Source organism: Odocoileus virginianus, unplaced genomic scaffold (assembly GCF_023699985.2).
Source record: "Odocoileus virginianus isolate 20LAN1187 ecotype Illinois unplaced genomic scaffold, Ovbor_1.2 Unplaced_Scaffold_7, whole genome shotgun sequence".
Classification (NCBI taxonomy): Eukaryota; Metazoa; Chordata; class Mammalia; order Artiodactyla; family Cervidae; genus Odocoileus; species Odocoileus virginianus.
The window spans coordinates 1,808,862-1,828,032 of NW_027224269.1; the positions used below are offsets into that span (position 1 = coordinate 1,808,862).

Below are 19,171 nucleotides of genomic sequence, written 5' to 3' on the forward strand. Positions count from 1 at the left end.
TATCCTCACTAATTTCGCTCTCATACCATTTCTATAAGGTAAGCACTATTATTGTGTGTGTGTGTGTGTGTGTGTGTACTCAGTTGCTCAGTCGTGTCTGACTCTTTGTGACCCCATGGACTGTAGCCCACCAGGCTCCTCTGTCCATGGAATTTTCCAGGCAAGAATACTGGAGTGGGATGCCATTTCCTTCTCCAGGGAATCTTCCTGACCCAGGGATCAAACCCACATCTCTTGCGTCTCCTGCATTGCTGGCAGATTCTTTACCACTGCACCACCTGGGAAGCCCCAGGTACTATTATTAACATCATCTTTTTTAAAAAAAACTGATGAGGAAATGTAACGTATAGAATGTTTAAATAACTTACCCAAAATCTCATATGTAGTGCACAGCTGTGCTGAGATTATTAATAGAACTCAGGGAGTCTAAGCCTGCCTAGCCACAATGCTACTGCTCAAAACTTCTTCCAGCTTATATCTGAGCCCTTTGCTTCATCTACTTTTTTAAAGAAAATTCTCTCACATAATCATAGTACAATTTTCAAAACTGGGAAATTAACATTTTCTTACTATGTAATCTACTTGAAAGTGAAAGTGAAGTCACTCAATTGTGTCCGACTCTTTGCAACCGACCCCATGGACCATAGCTTACCGGGCTCATCTGTCCGTAGGATTTTCCAGGCAAGAGTACTGGAGTGGGTTGCCATTTCCTTCTCCAGGGGGTCTTCCTGACCCAGGGACCAAACCTGGGTCTCCCATATTGCAGGAAGACGCTTTACCGTCTGAGCCACCAGGTAATCTACTTTATGTATAGCCAAATTTCCCAGTAATGTCCCTTATAACAAAAGACAACAAGATTTTCTGGTCCAAGAGGCAAATCCCTGATCACATATTGCATTTAACTATCATATCTTCTTCGTATCATTTGACCAGAAACAGTTCCTCAGTATTGTCTTTCATGACCTTGATAGGTATAAAGAGCACAAGCCATTTATTTTGCAAAATGCCCATTCTTTTTAGCATGTGTGATGCTTCCACATGGTTAGAATCAGTTTATTAAGCTTTTTAGCTGGAACACTACCGGAGTGTGCTCTGCCTTTCTCAGTGCTTCATATGAAGAAGTACCTATCTATTTGTACCTGTAATTACCTTTTATGCTAATTTTTCTGTGTGCTAACGTCTTTTTCTTCTGTATCTCCAGCATCAAATTCACTGCCTGACTCATGGTATATGTTTAATAAACAATTGAGTGAATAAATCTCCTTTCCTCTAAAAGAAAACTATAACTCAAGGCACAAATTTGTGAATCATAACATTAGTTTCTTCCCTATCCTTTTCCCCACAAGTAATAAGCACCAAGTCTCACTAATTGTATGTCCTAAATATCATATCAATCCCACCCTTCTTCATTCTCACTGCCATTGCACTGGCTCATTATTACAACACCCTAACCTCCCTGCCTCTAGTTGCCCCCTGTAATCCATCTTTGGAAGGTGAGTTACAGAAAACACCACTATATCATGGAGAATGGGCACAATAATAGGTTTCATTGAGATAACTTAAAAGCCCAAGTGTTAGTAAGATGACATACGTGGTCTCTTATTCTGTCAGCATCCCACAGTGAGACCTGCCTTCCCTCTGGTGACAGAAATTGATTGGATTTTTCAGTAGGGTTTCTGGAGTTGGTGAGGATGGCAGAGAAGATGTTGTAAAACAAGGAGGGTTCTAAATAAGAATACAAAGTTCATCTGTACAAAGAGTACAAAGTTCAACTGTAGAGTTTTCCAAAACTTCTAGTCACGGACTCCAGGCCAAGTCATGAGAAAAAAATCCCAGGGCTGAGATGGGGAGTGGTTTAGAATCACGTAGCTAGCTCCTATGCTTGCAGTGAACTATTCAGCCAGAAGCTGACCACAAAACACACTGCCTAGTCAGTAATAACCCAAAGCTATGCAGATATCCAAGACAATCAGAGGTAGGGAGTCAAGAGTATCTTTGCTAGTGTAACTCTCAGCTATCTCTTTGGTAATCTCCCAGATAAGCCTTAGAAACACCTCTTGATGGAGGGAAATGCATGCAAAATGGTGATGCACTGTTGTGTCTCTTATCGCCCCCAAGGCCAGCCTGCTGATGGCACCAGAGACCGGGCATATATAGCCTATGCCCACTGGATCTTTGATTACTGAAGAGTTGTGTGCCTCTTTGGCCACCTGATGTGAAGAACTGACTCACTTGAAAAGACCCTGATGCTGGGCAAGACTGAAGGCAGGAGGAGAAGGGGACAACAGAGGATGAGATGGTTGGATAGCATTACCGACTCGATGGTCATGAGTTTGAGCAAGCTCCAGGAGTTGGTGATAGACAGGGAAGCCTGTCCTGCTTCAGCCCATGAAGTCACAGAGTTGGACACGACTGAGCAACTGAACTGAACTGTGTGCTACCTGCACGAAGTGGGTCACCCTGTCTCCAAGTGAAAGGCAGTGGAGGCAAGGGAGAGTGTCTTAGCACCCAGAAAATCTAGTCCTGGAAGTGGGTGGGAAGTATATAATGTTGCTTCGAGTTGGTTCCAAGGTGACCTTCTGCATCTATTTAGCATGGATATCATGGGGTGTGGATGCATGAGTGTGGAAGGTGAAGGAAAATGGTGGCTGAGGCCACTGCCTGGGAGAAGTGATACCTGAGACACTGTCTGATAGTGGAATGCTGGTAAGATCCCTTATAGACAAATGAAATTGGGGGTGACAGATCTAGCTTTGTGATATTTGGTACGATGGTCACTGCCCCAGACTGGTACAGTCTGTCCATAACCGGATTAGGAAAACAGAGAGGTTAGGTCCTCTATGGTGCTCTACCGGCTTCACAGGTTTGAATTTGTCCATGTGGGGCCCTTGAGCTACCCTCAAGAATGAACTGGACTTCCCTGGCAGCCCAGCGTTTAAGAATCTGCCTTACAATGAAGGGGACATGGGTTCAGCTCCCGGTTGGGAAACTAAGATCCCACATACCATGGGGCAACTAAGGCCATGTGCCACAACTACTGAGTTGGTGTGCCACAACTAGAGAATCCGAGTGCCACAGTGAAAGATCCTGCATGACACAACAAAGACCCCACATGCCACAACTAAGACCAGGTGCAGTCAAATAAATAAATTTATATATATATATATATATATATATATATAAAGCAATCTCTTCAGATTAAGGAAGATGGCTTGAGGACAAAGGTGACTTTGTTTTAACATAAGTATCCCCCAATTTTCAGAGGAAGTGAGTGGCTAACCCAGCATCAGAGTTGTCTGCCCAGTGGGAAAGGACACAAGAAGACATTCCACATTTGTGTTCATCCACATTTCTGTGATCCATGTGGTAAAATTTTCCCCAGCTACTCACCATGGTCAGTGTGGGTCCAAAAAAGGAGGGATATGATTACTGTGCAGTGTGGCAGCCACACAAGCATGCCACTTCAATCTGTTGTCTAGAGCATGACTGCCTTATAGTCCCAGGCACTGTCTTTATGATCCTCCACTGAGTCTGTGCCATATTTCCTATAGACTACTCCAGTCAATAACCAAGAACAGTGGGATATAGATCCAGTTAGCAGCAGCAGCAGCAGCAAGCACTATGGATAAGATGACTCAGAGGTCCAGTTGATTTTCTCATTGCAGGTGCTTTGCTTTTCTCAGGATGTAGTCTTCTCTAGGAGACAAATATATATGTGACTTATTAACTGGGCTTGTGAGTGAGTTGTATTTGTTCCTACAGGGTATAACTTTAATAGCTTTGGGTGACTCAATGACCTGACTCCTGACTAAAGAGTGAGTCTATGTAAAGGGATATTTCAATGCTTTATTACCCAAAAAGCACTGCACTTCCACCCATTGTGCAGATTAGTCAATGCCAGAGGTTGTCAGCATTTATCATCATATAACAAACGGCTTAGCAGTATCCCACTGAAAATTGCTAACCCATCAGTGAAACAGGCTTCTGTGTTTGGTACCAAGTCTCAAAGTTGAGGCCACATTAAGCCAGTAGCTAAGGCAAGGCAAGCAACAGGGCCATCTCAGTACCTACTGTGTGGGTAGTCACCTATTCTTACAGTTGGGTTGACCATTTGGATGCACCATTTCCGTTTTGCAATTTTTCCAGCTTGCTGCACTTTGTCAATTATTTATCTCCGTTCCAAACCATCCTTCTACACTTTGCTCTGTGAGGCTGGGGCTGGCATTCTGCACACCCCATTTCTCCTTTGCCAGCGCTGCCTGTTAGATTCTGCTGATAAGAGGCTCTAGAGGGAGACTGGAAGACCGTGGTTCTTCATTCTGGCAGGAATAGTTGGGTCTAGTAGCAGCTGCTGAATCCAATTTCCAGGTTTCACCCTCTGACTCCCCACTCCTCTCAGAGCCAGCATCATCATGTCTCCTCAGACATGCCAGCACCAGAGTGTTGGCTGGCACCCCGTCCTCAGTGGTCTAATTTCCCGCATGTTACTGGGGTATCACTACTGACCAATAGTGCTTCTTTCCTAGAGGTCCGGGTTTTTAACTCTGCGGGTCTTTTGAGCTTTTGGCTGCTTATCATCCCGGCCTCCTCCCATTGTTCGTCCAGGCCTCAGATGGTCAATGTTTCTTGCAGAACTCAACTCTATGACATCTTAATGCTCCAGTTTTGCATTTTCAGTCCTTTAAGATTGGATTAACCAATCTCTGCATTAAATTCTCTGTTAAAACCACTGGGGTGTGATTTCTGTTTTCCCAACTGGACCATCAGGGATCCACCCATGTGATGGAATTCAGTTCGGTAACAACCCACTGTAGGACGGGAATGTTGGATCTGAGAGTCACACTTTTCCCATTCGCCAGGGCCAATAATTGTCATTCAAGGTGTCTGCACCATTCAGTAGCAGTGAGACGACCCACCCCCAATATTGGCAGAGTCTTGTTAGAGACATCAGATGTGAGGCTTATCACAGATAATGAAAATTCCATGGGATCAGAATGAGTTGGGGGTGGAGAGAGGCAGGTATTGCTTCTGTGGCTTCTTACTGCTGCAGCCCGTGGTCGAATTTAGCTGCTTCCCAGGTGACTCAGTGGTAAAGAATCACCTGCCAATGCAGGAGATACAGGAGACCCGGGTTCGATTCCTGGGTTGGGAAGATCCCCTGGAGAAGGGAATGGCAACCCACTCTAGTATTCTTGCCTAGGAAATCCCATGGCAGGTTACAGTTCATGGTATTGCAAAAGAGTTGGACACGGTTTAGTGACTACACAACAACTGGTGACATATATTCCTGAATAGCATTCCTATGTGCAGGAAGTGCTGCCTCTAATACCCCAAAAGGACTCCTTCTGTGTAGTTTGTAAGGTCGCAGTTTTTCCTCCCCTCCTTTTTAGCAGCTCCCCAAGGCATGTGGGATCTTAGTGCCTGACAAGGGATCAAACCCATGCCCCTTGCATTGGAAGTGCTGAGTCTTAACCACTGACCCACCAGGGAAGTTCCTTGCTACTTTCCTTATGAGGTTCTGGAGTATCTCATACGTACTCCAGTGGTCTCGCTCTGACCTTTATCCTCATTCAAGGCCCTGCCACCGTGGACAGCTGTGCTTAGAGAGCTTGCATTGGGGAGAAAACTTTCCTCTGGGGGCCACTGTCAAAGCTACCATCAGTAGGAGACAATGAGCTTTCCCAATGGATTATTGATCTTCATAATCTATTAATTAAACGATGGACTACTGCAGTTGTTAAGTATTGCTGGGGAAGTTCAACATGCCTGAGGGAGGATGGTTTTTAAGGTGAGGTTCATTCTCTGCCAAGTGAAATCAATTTTTTAATTCCTGGAGAAATCGAGAGCAGGGAACATGAGCACTGTCTAGGGCAATTTTGTCCAAGAGTCATATAATGTGAGCCCCACATGTAATTTTACATTTCCTAGTAGTCACTATATATTTTAAAAAAACAAAAGGTCAAAAGAGACAGGTCTAACTCATTTTAGTAACATGGTTCAGTTAACCCAAAATAGATCCAAAATAGTAACATTCCAGCATTTAAATATAAAAAACGGGTATTTTTCATTCTTTTTTCAAACTAAGTCTTCAAAATCTGTTGTGCATTCTACAGTGAGAATTGCACATCTCAGTTCAGAGCAGCCTTTGAGTGGTCAGCAGCGGCTGGTGGCTGAGGGCCTGGATAGTGCAGCTGCCGGCCACACACCGAGCGCCAGTGATGGAGGCAGTCAGTTGAGTCACCTGCTGGTATATCAGGTGCTTTGAGTGACTGGGTGGCCACTATCAAAGCCACAACGATCTGCAATCAGACACTGGATTTAACTGCCTACCCAGACTGGGAGCTGGCAGATAGTATGCACTACCACCCGCTCCTGGCAACAGAATAAGCCTTCTTGGTTTTCTTTGTCACCAACTGGTACCTGATACTTGTTTCAATGGCGCAATCCTGGCAGGCTTTGAAAATTCAAGAGGCCCTGAAGTCACCAGGAGGGATGGCAGTGCCCACACCCACCCAGCAGATGAGTGTACTCAGATGGACTGAGGGAACCCAGCATGTCTGTACCAGTCCTGCAGTCAGTTGAAGGGACCCCAAGCATGGTCCCTTCAAAGGGGCCAAAGGCCCCTGCAGCAATGGTGCCAAGTGTCTTGGGTGTAAGTAAAACCAGTCCCAAACCCTGCCAGGGAAACTTACTGTGGACCCATTAGGTCCAAGAATGACAATTACTAGGGCACCAGTGCCCAGTAGGTCTGCAGAATTCTCCCCGCACCTATGTTCCAGGCCACATGGACAAGGGCAAAAGTCAGCCATCCCTCTGAAGAGGGCAGAGGCCTGGGCCCAAGGCCAAGTTTACTTTGGACGGGACTCAAATCTGGACTGAATGGCCCTCTAGGAGTCTGGCCAGAAAAATCAAGTTTCCTGGATCACACAGAGGCTTATGGGCCTGGGGAGTCTCATTCTAGCAGCATGAATATGTGGCTAAGTACTCAGCTTCCTCCTCTGCACCCTTTTCCAAGTACACAACAAGCTGTGGAGACTTCCTGGCCAGGCAGTGGGAAACACTCGTGGCCTCCAACATCCACCACCTGTGTCAGCTCTCCACTGGGCTCGCCTTAATGCCCGCTCGATTATCAGTCCTTTTTGTTTCCTACATCCCTATCTTCTCTCTACATCCTCTTTAGGGTGATTTGGGTTATGTTGATCCCCGCTCTTGGCTTTCCCCATCCACCCTCCTTAGGGATCCCTTTGAGGACCAGAGCCCTAAGAGCACTGCAGTAAGCCTGAAGTGTTGGTCTGGGCCTTTTCACTTTTGCTGAGACCTGGGACAATTTACACCCCCCCTTATTTCCTCTTACTCTCTTGGGTGGGGCCTAAATCAGCACCAAGGGATCATCCTATCCCTTACTCCTGGTAGAAGGAGCAAAATTAGAGGGATGTCCTCCTTGTATAAGTTAACCCTGAGGCCCAGGATTTTCAAACAATCCATCTATAAAGCTCTATAAAGCCCAGGTGCCTTAAAGTACCAGCAACCTCAGTAGGGAAGTCTCCGCTCTGTGGTATGTGAATCTGACTTCCCTGCGAGCATCTGATTCTAAGCCCAGGGCAGGCACACGTGCTTGGCTGAACCAGCCAATTCACTTGGCAAAAGGGAATCTGGTGGTAAAGCTCCAATGCTGGCCATCCGTTACCACTTACCTCCTGGGTGTAGCTTCTTCATCATGTAAGTAGTTGAAGCCTCAATGGACTTCTGTGACTACTACAGGGAGTTCAATTCCCTGTGCGATGAAGCCTCTCTGTCTGAACCTCAACCCCCGGCCCTCTCCACAAGCTCCTGGGTGGTACACTGCACAACAGGTCTCAAATTTGAGGATAGGTTGCATCTACCACTCCAACAGCACTTTAGACCAAGGGCTCTTTTCTCTTAACTTCTTTTTCCTTAGGGCTCACAGGGCTGGCTGACTCATAGTGGGTACCAAGGAATCGGTCTGTTTGCCCTCCATGGAGGGCTTTCCATGGTCTTCGTAGCAACTGGCGAGGGCCCAGACAAGCCCTGAAATTGCATGTCACCAGTTTCTCCAGGTCTCCCACCACCAGCTCTACCTGGGAGGGGTGTCATGCAGCCCTGGTATGGCTTAGTTGAGCCCTTTTGCGGTTTCCCAAATGCCACAGCTGGAAGAAGAGGAGCTTGCCTCCTGTGGGACACGATCTGTGCCTCAGAGGGCAAAGGTAAACAGCATGCTAAGTCACTTCAGTCTTGTCCGACTCTGTGCAACCCCATCCCTGGGATTCTCCAGGCAAGAACACTGGAGTGGGTTGCCATTTCCTTCTCCAATGCATAAAAGTGAAAAGTGAAAGTGAAGTCTCTCAGTCATGTCCGACTCTTCGCGACCCCATGGACTGCAGCCTACCAGGCTCCTCCGTCCATGGGATTTTCCAGGCAAGAGTACTGGAGTAGGGTGCCATTGCCTTCTCCAGGTAAACGGCATACCAGCATGCAAAAGGAAAAGGTTTTAATGAGGTAAACTTACCAGCAAGGATCAGGAAGAGGCTCAAGGACGCCCAGGCTCCCAGCAGAGCCACAGACAAAGGCTGGGGGCCCTGTAGCCTGCATCCCTGGGGCTTGGCTCCAGGGAAAGGTCTTCCCTGGGAGTTACCATTTCGCAGGGCAGCATTGACGCTAGTGGCCTTGCAGGCAGTTCAAACCAGGGCTTAAATGCCAGCTGTCAGTGGAGCTGTCTGGGAACACAGGCTGCTACCACCTGTGACCTTGTAGGAAGCCAGATTTGGACCATGGGCAGAGGAACCGCCACAAAGTTGGATGTGGGCCCAGTCCCTCCTGCTTGTTGGTTACCAGGCAACTTGACAGAGGCTCCTGAAGTTGTGGGCAATCCTGTCTGTCCCTCCACACTTCAAGAGTAAATCTGATCTCGTTTAAAACCCTTCAGAGGCTCCTGCAAGTCAAACCTCTAAACGGCGCCATAGGCCTGCGCCTTGGCCATATTGCTTGTCTCACCTCTCACTCTCTGCCTCAAATTCTCTGTTCCAGCCACAATGAAACTTCAGAAAGCACCCCCAATTGACTTTTTCATGCCCAGATCAATGGCCCTGGCCCCTTTTCTCCTGGCTAAACTTTCTAACCTGTCCTCCAATTTCGGTAAATTTCATTTTACCGAGAAGCCCTTTATTGACTCCACGCCACCCTGATCTGGGTTGTTTCTATGTGCACACACCTTACCCTGTGCATCTGAGCACTGACTGTACCAAGTGTTGGAACTGCCCACTGACTTACCGAGTTCACCCACTTGACACTGAACTTCTTGAAGATCTGAACCCTTATCTCTATATCCCTAATCCACCTGTGAAGTGCCTGATACAGTGAATGTTCACTGAATATTTAATGAGATGAAATCAGGTGGGTGGCTCATTAACAATTACTAGCTTTCTCCATGTAAAACATGTTGTTGTTTAGTCGTTAAGTTGCATCTGACTCTTTTGCACCCCCATGGACTGTGGCCTGCCAGGTTCCTCTGTCCATGCGATTCTCCAGGCAAGAATACTGGACTGGGCTGCCATGCCCTCCTCCAGGGGATCTTCCCAACCCAGGGATCAAACCTGCGTCTCTGCATTGGCAGGCGGGTTCTTTGCCACTGAGCCACCAGGGAAGCCTCTATTACACCTTGGCAACCACTTATTTAACCCATGAAGAAACTGGAACATGAAGAGGTGAAATGACTCTTCCAGGAACCAGAGAGCTAGTGTGCACCCAGGTCAAGTGTAGAATCTACCTCCTGATTCCTCCCTCTTCACAGCCTAACTCCTTAGGCTCCCTTTTATCATGTAATATCCAGGCTGCATTTGCAACTTTTAATGTTATTTGTTCCTTGAGCACTAGTATTCTTTGATACAATACCTTACAGGCTTCTATCTCTAGAGAAATCTGACAAACATGCCTTACTATTTACCAAAAATAATACTGGAATTCTTCTCTTACCATAAGCCATTGATGTTCTCTGATACTGAATAATATACTCTAGTTTTCAGGATTCCGTGTAACCATTTCCTGTTGACAATTTTTCTTCTAATTTTGATTACCCCTTCTAATTACCCCTGTAATTAAGTGTATGGTATATAGAAATTTTTGCTTTACTGACTATGCCAAAGCCTTTGACTGTGTGGATCACAATAAACTGTGGAAAATTCTGAAAGAGATGGGCATACCAGACCACCTGACCTGCCTCTTGAGAAACCTATATGCAGGTCAGGAAGCAACAGTTAGAACTGGACATGGGAACAACAGACTGGTTCCAAATTGGGAAAGGAGTACGTCAAGGCTGTATGTTGTCACCCTGCTTATTTAACTTATATGCAGAGTACATCATGAGAAACGCTGGGCTGGAAGAAGCACAAGCTGGAATCAAGATTGCCAGGAGAAATATCAATAACCTCAGATATGCAGATGACACCACCCTTATGGCAGAAAGTGAAGAGGAACTAAAAAGCCTCTTGATGAAAGTAAAAGAGGAGAGTGAAAAAGTTGGCTTAAAGCTCAACATTCAGAAAACTAAGATCATGGCATCTGGTCCCATCACTTCATGGGAAATAGATGGGGAAACAGTGGAAACAGTGTCAGACTTTATTTTTTTGGGCTCCAAAATCACTGCAGATGGTGATTGCAGCCATGAAATTAAAAGACGCTTACTCCTTGGAAGGAAAGTTATGACCAACCTAGATAGCATATTAAAAAGCAGAGACATTACTTTGCCAACAAAGGTCCATATGGTCAAGGCTATGGTTTTTCCAGTGGTCATGTATGGATGTGAGAGCTGGACTGTGAAGAAAGCTGAGTGCTGAAAAATTGATGCTTTTGAACTGTGGTGTTGGAGAAGACTCTTGAGAATCCCTTGGACTGCAAGGAGATCCAATCAGTCAATCCTAAAGGAAATCAGTCCTAAATATTCATTGGAAGGACTGATGTTGAAGCTGAAACTCCAATACTTTGGCCACCTCATGCAAAGAGTTGACTCACTGGAAAAGACCCTGATGCTGGGAGGGATTGGGGGCAGGAGGAGAAGGGGACAACAGAGGATGAGATGGCTGGATGGCATCACTGACTCGATGGACGTGAGTTTGAGTAAACTCTGGGAGTTGGTGATGGACAGGGAGGCCTGATGTGCTGCGATTCATGGGGTCACAAAGAGTCAGACACGACTGAACGACTGAACTAAACTGATATAGAAATTGGTGGGAAAACCTTTAGGCACTTAGTTTGAAGCTTACTCTTGAATCACTTAGCGAGTACAACTTGCAAAGACTTTTAATGCGTCTCCCATTAACATGAAACTCATCAGCATAAAACATATTTTCCTGTTTCTTCATGGAAAGTTCGGAAATGGCAAGAAAATTTTTAAATAGCACCCCCCCCCAAAAAAAAACCACCTTCAAACAGCCTCAGATAAAGAGAGGGAAAGATGATCAAAATTTAAATACTTGTACCCATTAAGCCTTCTGAGCAATCAAGACTAGCATCTTGTAATGGCTATTTCAGAATAACTGCTTATCAGAGGCTCAAAGTGTCATGCTGCAAAGACACTATTTATGGCCATGAAGCAAATTGGTCAAAAATGATCTAATCAGTATATTGACTCTAAAAGGTACTATACTCCTAACCACAGGAACTGGAAGTTCATGGTCAGATGACAGAAATGCCACCAAGTGAGCCAATTAAGACAAGACAGGCTTCAGTATCAAGCCTGCTGCCACCAATAGGGTATTCACATGTAGCAAGCACTGAAACACGAAACCACGAAAACCCAACAAAGTTACTTGAGGATGGTTGCTACTTACCACCTCTAATGGATTGTGCAAGAGTCTAGGCTGAACAGGTAACAGAAATTAAAAAAAAGTACCAGAATGAAAACTAGAAAGCCAGAAAATAAAGATGGATTTTTCTCAAAAAAAAAAAAATTTATACATAGAGTGACTGTCCTGCTTATCACTGAATCGTTTTGGATTCTAACACTGGGAAGAACTTTGACACGGTCATCTATTTCTATCTACTCTTCTAGGCTGTGCCAGAGTTTCCATCAAGTTATCACAATAATCAATTCAGACATATTCTACCTACAAACTGTCATGTTCTCTATTACTGACACTGACATCAACATTTTTTTAAAAGATTCAGACATATTTAATACTTTCCAAATGGAAAGAATGTTTATCTGTTGCACAGACAGGAGCATGTCTTTAATACGGTTTAGTAGCATCCTATGCAATTAATGTGTTCAAATCCTCTAATTGGAAATATGATAGAATTATTTTCAATTATCTACATTTCTGCCTTTTAAGAGCACATAAAAGATTATTTGCAAGGCATAATATATGCTTTGCATGATTAATACCCCCCCCCATTTAAGTTTTGTTACATTTAGAAATTTAAGACCAGGAGCAAACATCTGTCAGACTAAATTTTTGCTTTTTCATAAGTGCAACTTTTTAATAAAAATTTACATCTAGATAAACAATCTTCAGATTTTTGAAACTTTAATAAGATTTTAAAAACATCATGACTTTGAACTGAAAAGCATACGTATTTAGCACACAAATATTGTAATATAAATCAACTCCAACTCCACATGAAAACATGTGACTCAAATTACAGTTTTAGAAGTTAGTAATTCACATTTAAGTAAGTTAGCGCCTTGCTGAATTCAGCCATGCCAAAAAAAAAAAGAGACTTAGTGTATATTGTAATGGCACAATGTGCTTTTGTACCATTTTGTTGATATTTTTCACCTTATTAAACAAGATCATGTTCTTGAAAGTTGCTAGATATGGCTAACTTCCTATGACATGTGAAATTTCCAATGATAACAGTTACATTTTGTAACAGAACACTTTCTATAGACTTTTAAACTTTTAAAATTTTAAAAGCAATCATTTGTAAGGATTACATCAACATCAGTGTAGCGGAGGAGGATCAAACTTTATTGAAACTGCTTGCATACAAAATATATTGCACTATAACCAAACAAATGTCAACATAAAATCCAATCTGTTGTCGCTAATATGTACAGAGAATATTGCCCAAGAGCAGTTACATTACAAGGTCATTCTACCTTGGTTAATTATCTACAGTATTTTAAACCGAACAGCTTACAGATGATGTGTGCAAGGTACCAATTTCTGTTTTCAAATACTATACATTCCCAGAATAAATAACTAGAAATCAACATTAATGTTTGGCAATACTTTTAAAAGACTTTTTAATATTCTCAAAACCATGTGCAGTTTGTTGCCATTTTTATATGCTTATTTGTATGCAAGGAAAAGTAACCGTAATATGAAAATTCAAAGAAACAAACTCACAACAGACATCAGAGGCAGAACTTCGGTTTGTACGGCACTGTACAGATTCAGTGGTACCCCTACTTGGAGTTATTTTTTAAGAAAAATATAACATCTTAGAGTGAAGGTCCTTCACATATTTTCCTCAGTAAATCTCATTAAAAAAAAAAACACAAAAAAACCTCAAAACCGAAACCCAATATGTCAAAAAAACAAAAGAAAAAAAAAAAAAAACTAAAGAAAAAAGTTTCATGTATTAACCAATCCTAGTCTCCTTTCCAATTCTGCTTATACATTAGACCTAATATTTCAAAGTTTACAAAACATTTGCTTCCAATGTTTCTCAGACAAAGTACCTGTACTTCACAGGATTATTATGCACACGTGGAAATGACCTTTCGACCTCCCCCAAATAAGCTTGAAATGAAAATGAGAAACTTCACAAAACTCGGGGAGGACAAAATAAAAGAGAGCTCTAAGTTAAAACTGGTCATCAGGCCAAAGAGCAGGCGTATCCTACTAACTTTCGACCAGGAAGGTTTGTTCCTAGCTGAAAACATTTGAGCCTCTTGCAAATGAAAAGACCGTTACTTCTTCTCCGGTCTATACAGAAAAATTACACATCCCTCAATAACACTATTTGTCAAACTTCAGTGCAACAGAACAAAAACAAAAACAAGTCTTATTCTTTATACTGCCTAACCTGATGTTTATGTAAGAAAAAAAAATATGGAAAGCATGCATTCTTCTATAAAGTACTAATGTTTGACAGGGTTTGCTACATCTTTTAACATTTAGTGTTTCCAACTTATCTTCCCTGAACTCTGCATCCAAATATAATATTCCTACCTGCCAAGATATAAAAAAGGCACAGATCATACGTTTTTTTTTTTTTTTTTTGCTAATGAAAATGACAAACGTCACATCACATACATCTCAGGGTCCACTAAATACTGAAAAAGTGGACCAAAACATAAACTGACACAGGACATGAAATGCCATAGTATTTTATGGACTTCTATATGAGATTGAAAACAGAAGTCTAACATGATTACCATAATTGCTATTATTCAGAAAAACTGAAATATACCAGTGAGTTATCACCCAATGCAGGGTAAACGGTCCAAATTAACAAAGACTATCACTGCTTGGTATTTAAAAAATAAACCAAACAAAAATCCTGTCCTGAAGTGCTAAGTATACTTAATTATTTAAAAGTAATGTTTCAAAAATTTTAAGACTTCATTTTGTGCAAATTTGAAAACTGCTGCTTATGGCCAATGTGAAAAAAGCAAAATTCTTAACGGAATTGTTCATTTCATGCCCTGTGCCACCTTGCCTACTATTTGTCTTTGGCCTAACAAAGTTTTCTAATATGGAATAAGAATTACGGAAATGGTATAGGGGATATCACTCCAGAATTATGCAGTTTAGGGTACTCCATTGACAAGTGGTTGCTGGCCATCCATGGTGTCTGGCTTTTCCTTCTTCTGGTTACGATCTTTACCCGTGCGCAGCCGATTACCTTCACTGGAGGTATTCTGTAATGTTTTAGTGTGGACACTCCTTTCATTATTGCAGTCAACTCTGATCTAAAACAAGTTATAGTTGTTATATACAAAGACCATATTCTGTTGTAATCTGTAATTGGCCTGACAAGAAATTTAAGCCCAAAGTGTAAATTCCACATCTTAAAAGGGATTTGAATAGAAGAAGTGTGAGAAATTAAGGTCAGGTAGGAGCTTTATTTGGCTTATGACTCTAAAACACTCCTCTTCTGTAACTGGAACACCTTGGTCATCTCACTGCATCCAAAGTTAGATAAAAACTCACAATCCTACTGTGTCTTCTTCTAAGTAGAACAAAACAATGAGAAACAAATAGTTAAAATGAACTCCTATTACTGATTGCAAAATATATATGCAAAATATAAATGTCTGTTCAAAAACATGGTTTATTCTTCAAAGATATGAAACCCAGGAGAGAGACAAATTATTGTCTTCCTATTCTGATGTTACCAGAGAAATAACTTAACTCACTTATTAACTAGCCTTTAGTTGACATCTTCATTTCTATCATAAGTATGATTAACTTTTTCTACACTGAGGGCTCCCTTTGTCTTACAATATGTTTGTGTATATAAATATGCACATATACCATATATACTCATATATACATATATATATATATACACTACACATACTCATATATATTCGTATGAGCACTGGTTTCTAGTAGCTTGTATTACAGTTAGCCAAGTCAGAGCATCATACAACTTAAACTCTGAAGAATAAGAACAGTACACGGAAATTTGAAGACACTAACGTGTGGGAGAACTGGAATCCCAGGAAGAGGCTAGAGATGAATACGATTTAAAAAATAATATCCTGAGATTTATATAATATTTTAAGTGCCAGCACTGAACACTTAAACACTGCTAATGCAATTTTAGATGCTGTATAAAAGAAAGATAATGTTGACACACAGGCCTAAAACAATTAATAAAAGTATTGATCTGCTTCAAGTACAAATGGGACTACCTATAGTCCCAAAATGGTGCACTCGAATTTCAAAGTGTGTTTAATTGCTGGTCCTGGGTGAGTGTTTTAACTGTTTGGTTGTCAAGAGGGGAATTATAAAACTGGTACATAAACACCTTACATCTCTGTAAAACACATGTGTACATAATTTCATCAAACTCTAGGTCTAAGATCTTTTCTGTGATGATCCTTAAGCACCAGCTAATAGTTAACACCTACTTACAAATGCTATGAATTCTAAGGAATATTCTGTCATGAAGTTTCTGCTTTTAAAATTCATGTCTCACTAACTTTAGGTACTGGTCCCCAAACCAATCCATAGTCATGAAGGGACCCCCAGCTACTTGGATTAAGTCTTCAGAGTTAAAGAAGCAGCCAAAGAGATCATGCGTTCTGGGAGTGAGGTACCAGGGTTCAAACATCACTCTAGTGTATGCTAACTGTGTGACTCAATCTTTCTAAACTTCAGTTTACTCACCTATAAAACAGAATAGTAAAACTTCTTACCTCAAGATACTGTTGAAACATTAAGTGAGATACAATCCACCCAGCCAAGGTACCTGGCCGTGCTTGGGGGCTCATTTTAAAATTATGTTAACAATGTGGTCAGCACAGGTGCTGGCCACATGAGCTGGGTTCTCAGGGTAGATAGAGGCTGGCTGTAAATAAGCAGCTGACTGATTCAGCATGTTATTAGCCGAGTGTCATCAGCCTGTCTACTGTGAGCTAGATACCTTCTTTTTCTTACTTTTCCAGTCAAAGAGGACACCCTATCCTTGCAACCCCAGTGAGGAGGGATGATGGGTTCCACAGGGCTGATACAAGTCTCTCTCAGTACATTCCTGGATGTTTCTTTCCTTGGAGAATGGGGGTAGGGAGGACCACCTATGTGGTACTGAAGTCATAATGTGGTTGTCGAAATCTTTACAAATACTGAGACTGCACATTCTCTAGAGAAATCTTCTTTGTATACTTGTCATAAAGGACTAAAATTGACTAGCAATGTAATGTTGAAAGGAAAGTATTTCACAAATACCTATACAGTATAGCAAATTCACATAAATCTCAAACTTCTGTAACTGGGACAATTTAGGTGAAAAAAGGCACACAGGTTTACCTGGAGGGATCCATCTGCTGGTCTTCCTTTAGCCTCTCTTGGATTACGCGGACGATTATCTGTTCGGGAGTGATCGTCGTTTCCTATAGGGACATTTTTAAAAGGTTCAGTGGTCACTGATTCTGACATGCCTACTGGAGAGTTCTTTGTTCCCACATCCTCAATTTATTTAGAGCAACCACAGAATCTAAAATATAATCAACAACCTAGCAATTTCAGATACACACTGTCTAATAATCTAGCATCCAGGTGGCACTAGTGGCAAAAAACCTGCCTGCCAATGAGGGAACATAAGAGACCTGAGTTCGATCCCTGCATCAGGAAGATCCCCTGGAGAAGGAAATGGCTACCCACTCTAGTACTCTTGCCTGGAGAATCCCATGGACAGAGGAGCCTGGCGGGCTATAGTCCACAGGGTTGCAAAGAGCTGGACATGACTAAAGTGACTTAGTGCATAGCAGCACACGTTACAGAAAACATTCCTAAGCCATCACAGTTCTACATCAACTGTGTGATAGGTCAACCTGAACTAATGATTAGATGTGATGTTTAGAGTACCCAACGAAGCTGAATTAGTTATCAGGGTTATTCATATATTTATTCTATGTAAACTGTAAGGAAGCCTGTCTGATAATGCTAATTACATGAGTCTTTCTTATGGTGACCAGTACAAAATGGGAGGAATGGGGGCTTGATAGTATGTCACTGAATCACCTAGCTTTTTCATAAAATTTCAGACAGTTGTTACAATTCATCTTCATTTCTTAAACGAAAAACCCTCTGTACCTTTGAAGCCGCCTCCACGTCCTCTTCCTCCTTGTCCTCTTCCTCCACCGCCACGCCGCCGCCCGTCTCCTCTGCGCAGGAAGTTCTCCCTCTCTTCCTCTGTTGGAGCTAATGACCAATCACTGAGTTCATCTCTGTGGTCAGATTCTGTTTCAGAAGCATTTGATGCTTCAGAATTAGTTCCTATCGAGAGTTAAAAGTTATATACCATTGTCTGACTTAAAAACATGTTAGGTTAACAGAAGCTTCCAGAGATGTTTCTGGGGGTAATCCATTATACTTCCCAATTTATAAGCCCACCAAAGAGTATATTATCACCTTCCATTTTGTAAAACAAAATTATCTTAAGTTCAAAATGAAGGTTTTCACAATATTTGAGGTCATTTTTGTTTCAAACATTTTTGGTTCTCATAAAAAAAAAAGGAATTCTATTAGCCATCTAAGTTCAAACCTGAGTATGCCACATCATTAAACAGCTGTGCTCCTTTAAACATCTGTGCTCTCTGGAGGATAAGTTGCCTACAACAGTTAAATGTAATACCTTGATAAACAAAAGTTCTAGAAAGAGAGTTCCTTTTAACAAGGTTTGGCCCAGGGACAAAGGGGAATGCACACATTTTGGTCATCTTAGAGAGGGTGGCAAAGGTGGCCATCGTGGCTACTATCTCAGGGAATGGTCTCTTGTGGGATCAGGGACTGGACCTTGCTGAATGGGGATATGCTTTCCTGATGCTTGGTCCACACCTTCCCTCCCACTCCAGCAGGAATAACTGATCATTAGAAAGGATTTACTGTAGTGAACTTATTATGCCTGAGGGCGTGGGTTAATGACACAGGGGATGGGAGATGGGAAATGAACTTCCTGGTAAGGGGGGACCTTTCACAGCATCAAGAACAGACTGTTGGGAAAGGGATAAGGGCTCAGGTTCAAGGTTGGCCTTAGGAGTAGGTAGCTCTCTCCCCCACTCCAGAACAGCAACTCTACTACCTCTCTCTTCCTCTGTTGGAGCTAATGAGCAATTATAGCTTCACCATTATAGCTTCATTCCTGTGGATCTTGAAGGCTTTTCCATCTTACAGAGTTCCTTTTTGAAATGCAAATATTTGTGAGATGGATTATACCTTACACCATCATTAGCAAGTTACATAGTAGATACACAGTTGAGCAAGACAGTAGGCACGGGTAGTGGGACAGTGTTCAGTGAAAGGTACTGGGAGAGAAGAAAGAAGCACAGAGAGAAGAGCTGGGGAGGCAAAGAAATTTCGCCTACTTCTTGACTTTGCCTAGGGCTGACTTTGGCCATGCCACTCAAAAATCACCTTATGAGCCAGAGGATGCAGACCCCTGATTTACACAGTCCATCCAGCAAGTATGACCAGCACAT

The 19,171-nt window shown here is 42.4% G+C and overlaps 1 protein-coding gene across 11 annotated transcripts in view; it reads right to left on the reverse strand.

Annotated features, from left to right (window-relative positions):
- Positions 1-12,962: 12,962 nt before the first annotated feature.
- FMR1 (fragile X messenger ribonucleoprotein 1) overlaps positions 12,963-19,171 on the reverse strand; it is a 37,761-nt gene continuing 31,552 nt past the window's right edge. For 3 of the 11 annotated variants that reach the window (XM_020893687.2, XM_020893690.2, XM_020893700.2), the window contains 3 exons: positions 17,787-17,969; positions 17,001-17,083; positions 12,963-14,935 (listed from right to left, as the gene is read on the reverse strand). In XM_020893687.2, coding sequence (XP_020749346.1) covers positions 14,774-14,935; positions 17,001-17,083; positions 17,787-17,969 — 428 coding nt within the window. In that variant the 3' untranslated portion in view covers positions 12,963-14,773. Of the gene's footprint in view, positions 14,936-15,068; positions 15,196-17,000; positions 17,084-17,786; positions 18,796-19,171 lie in introns of those variants that run through there. The other 8 variants (XM_020893691.2, XM_020893696.2, XM_020893695.2 and 5 more) reach the window with 7 other exon arrangements.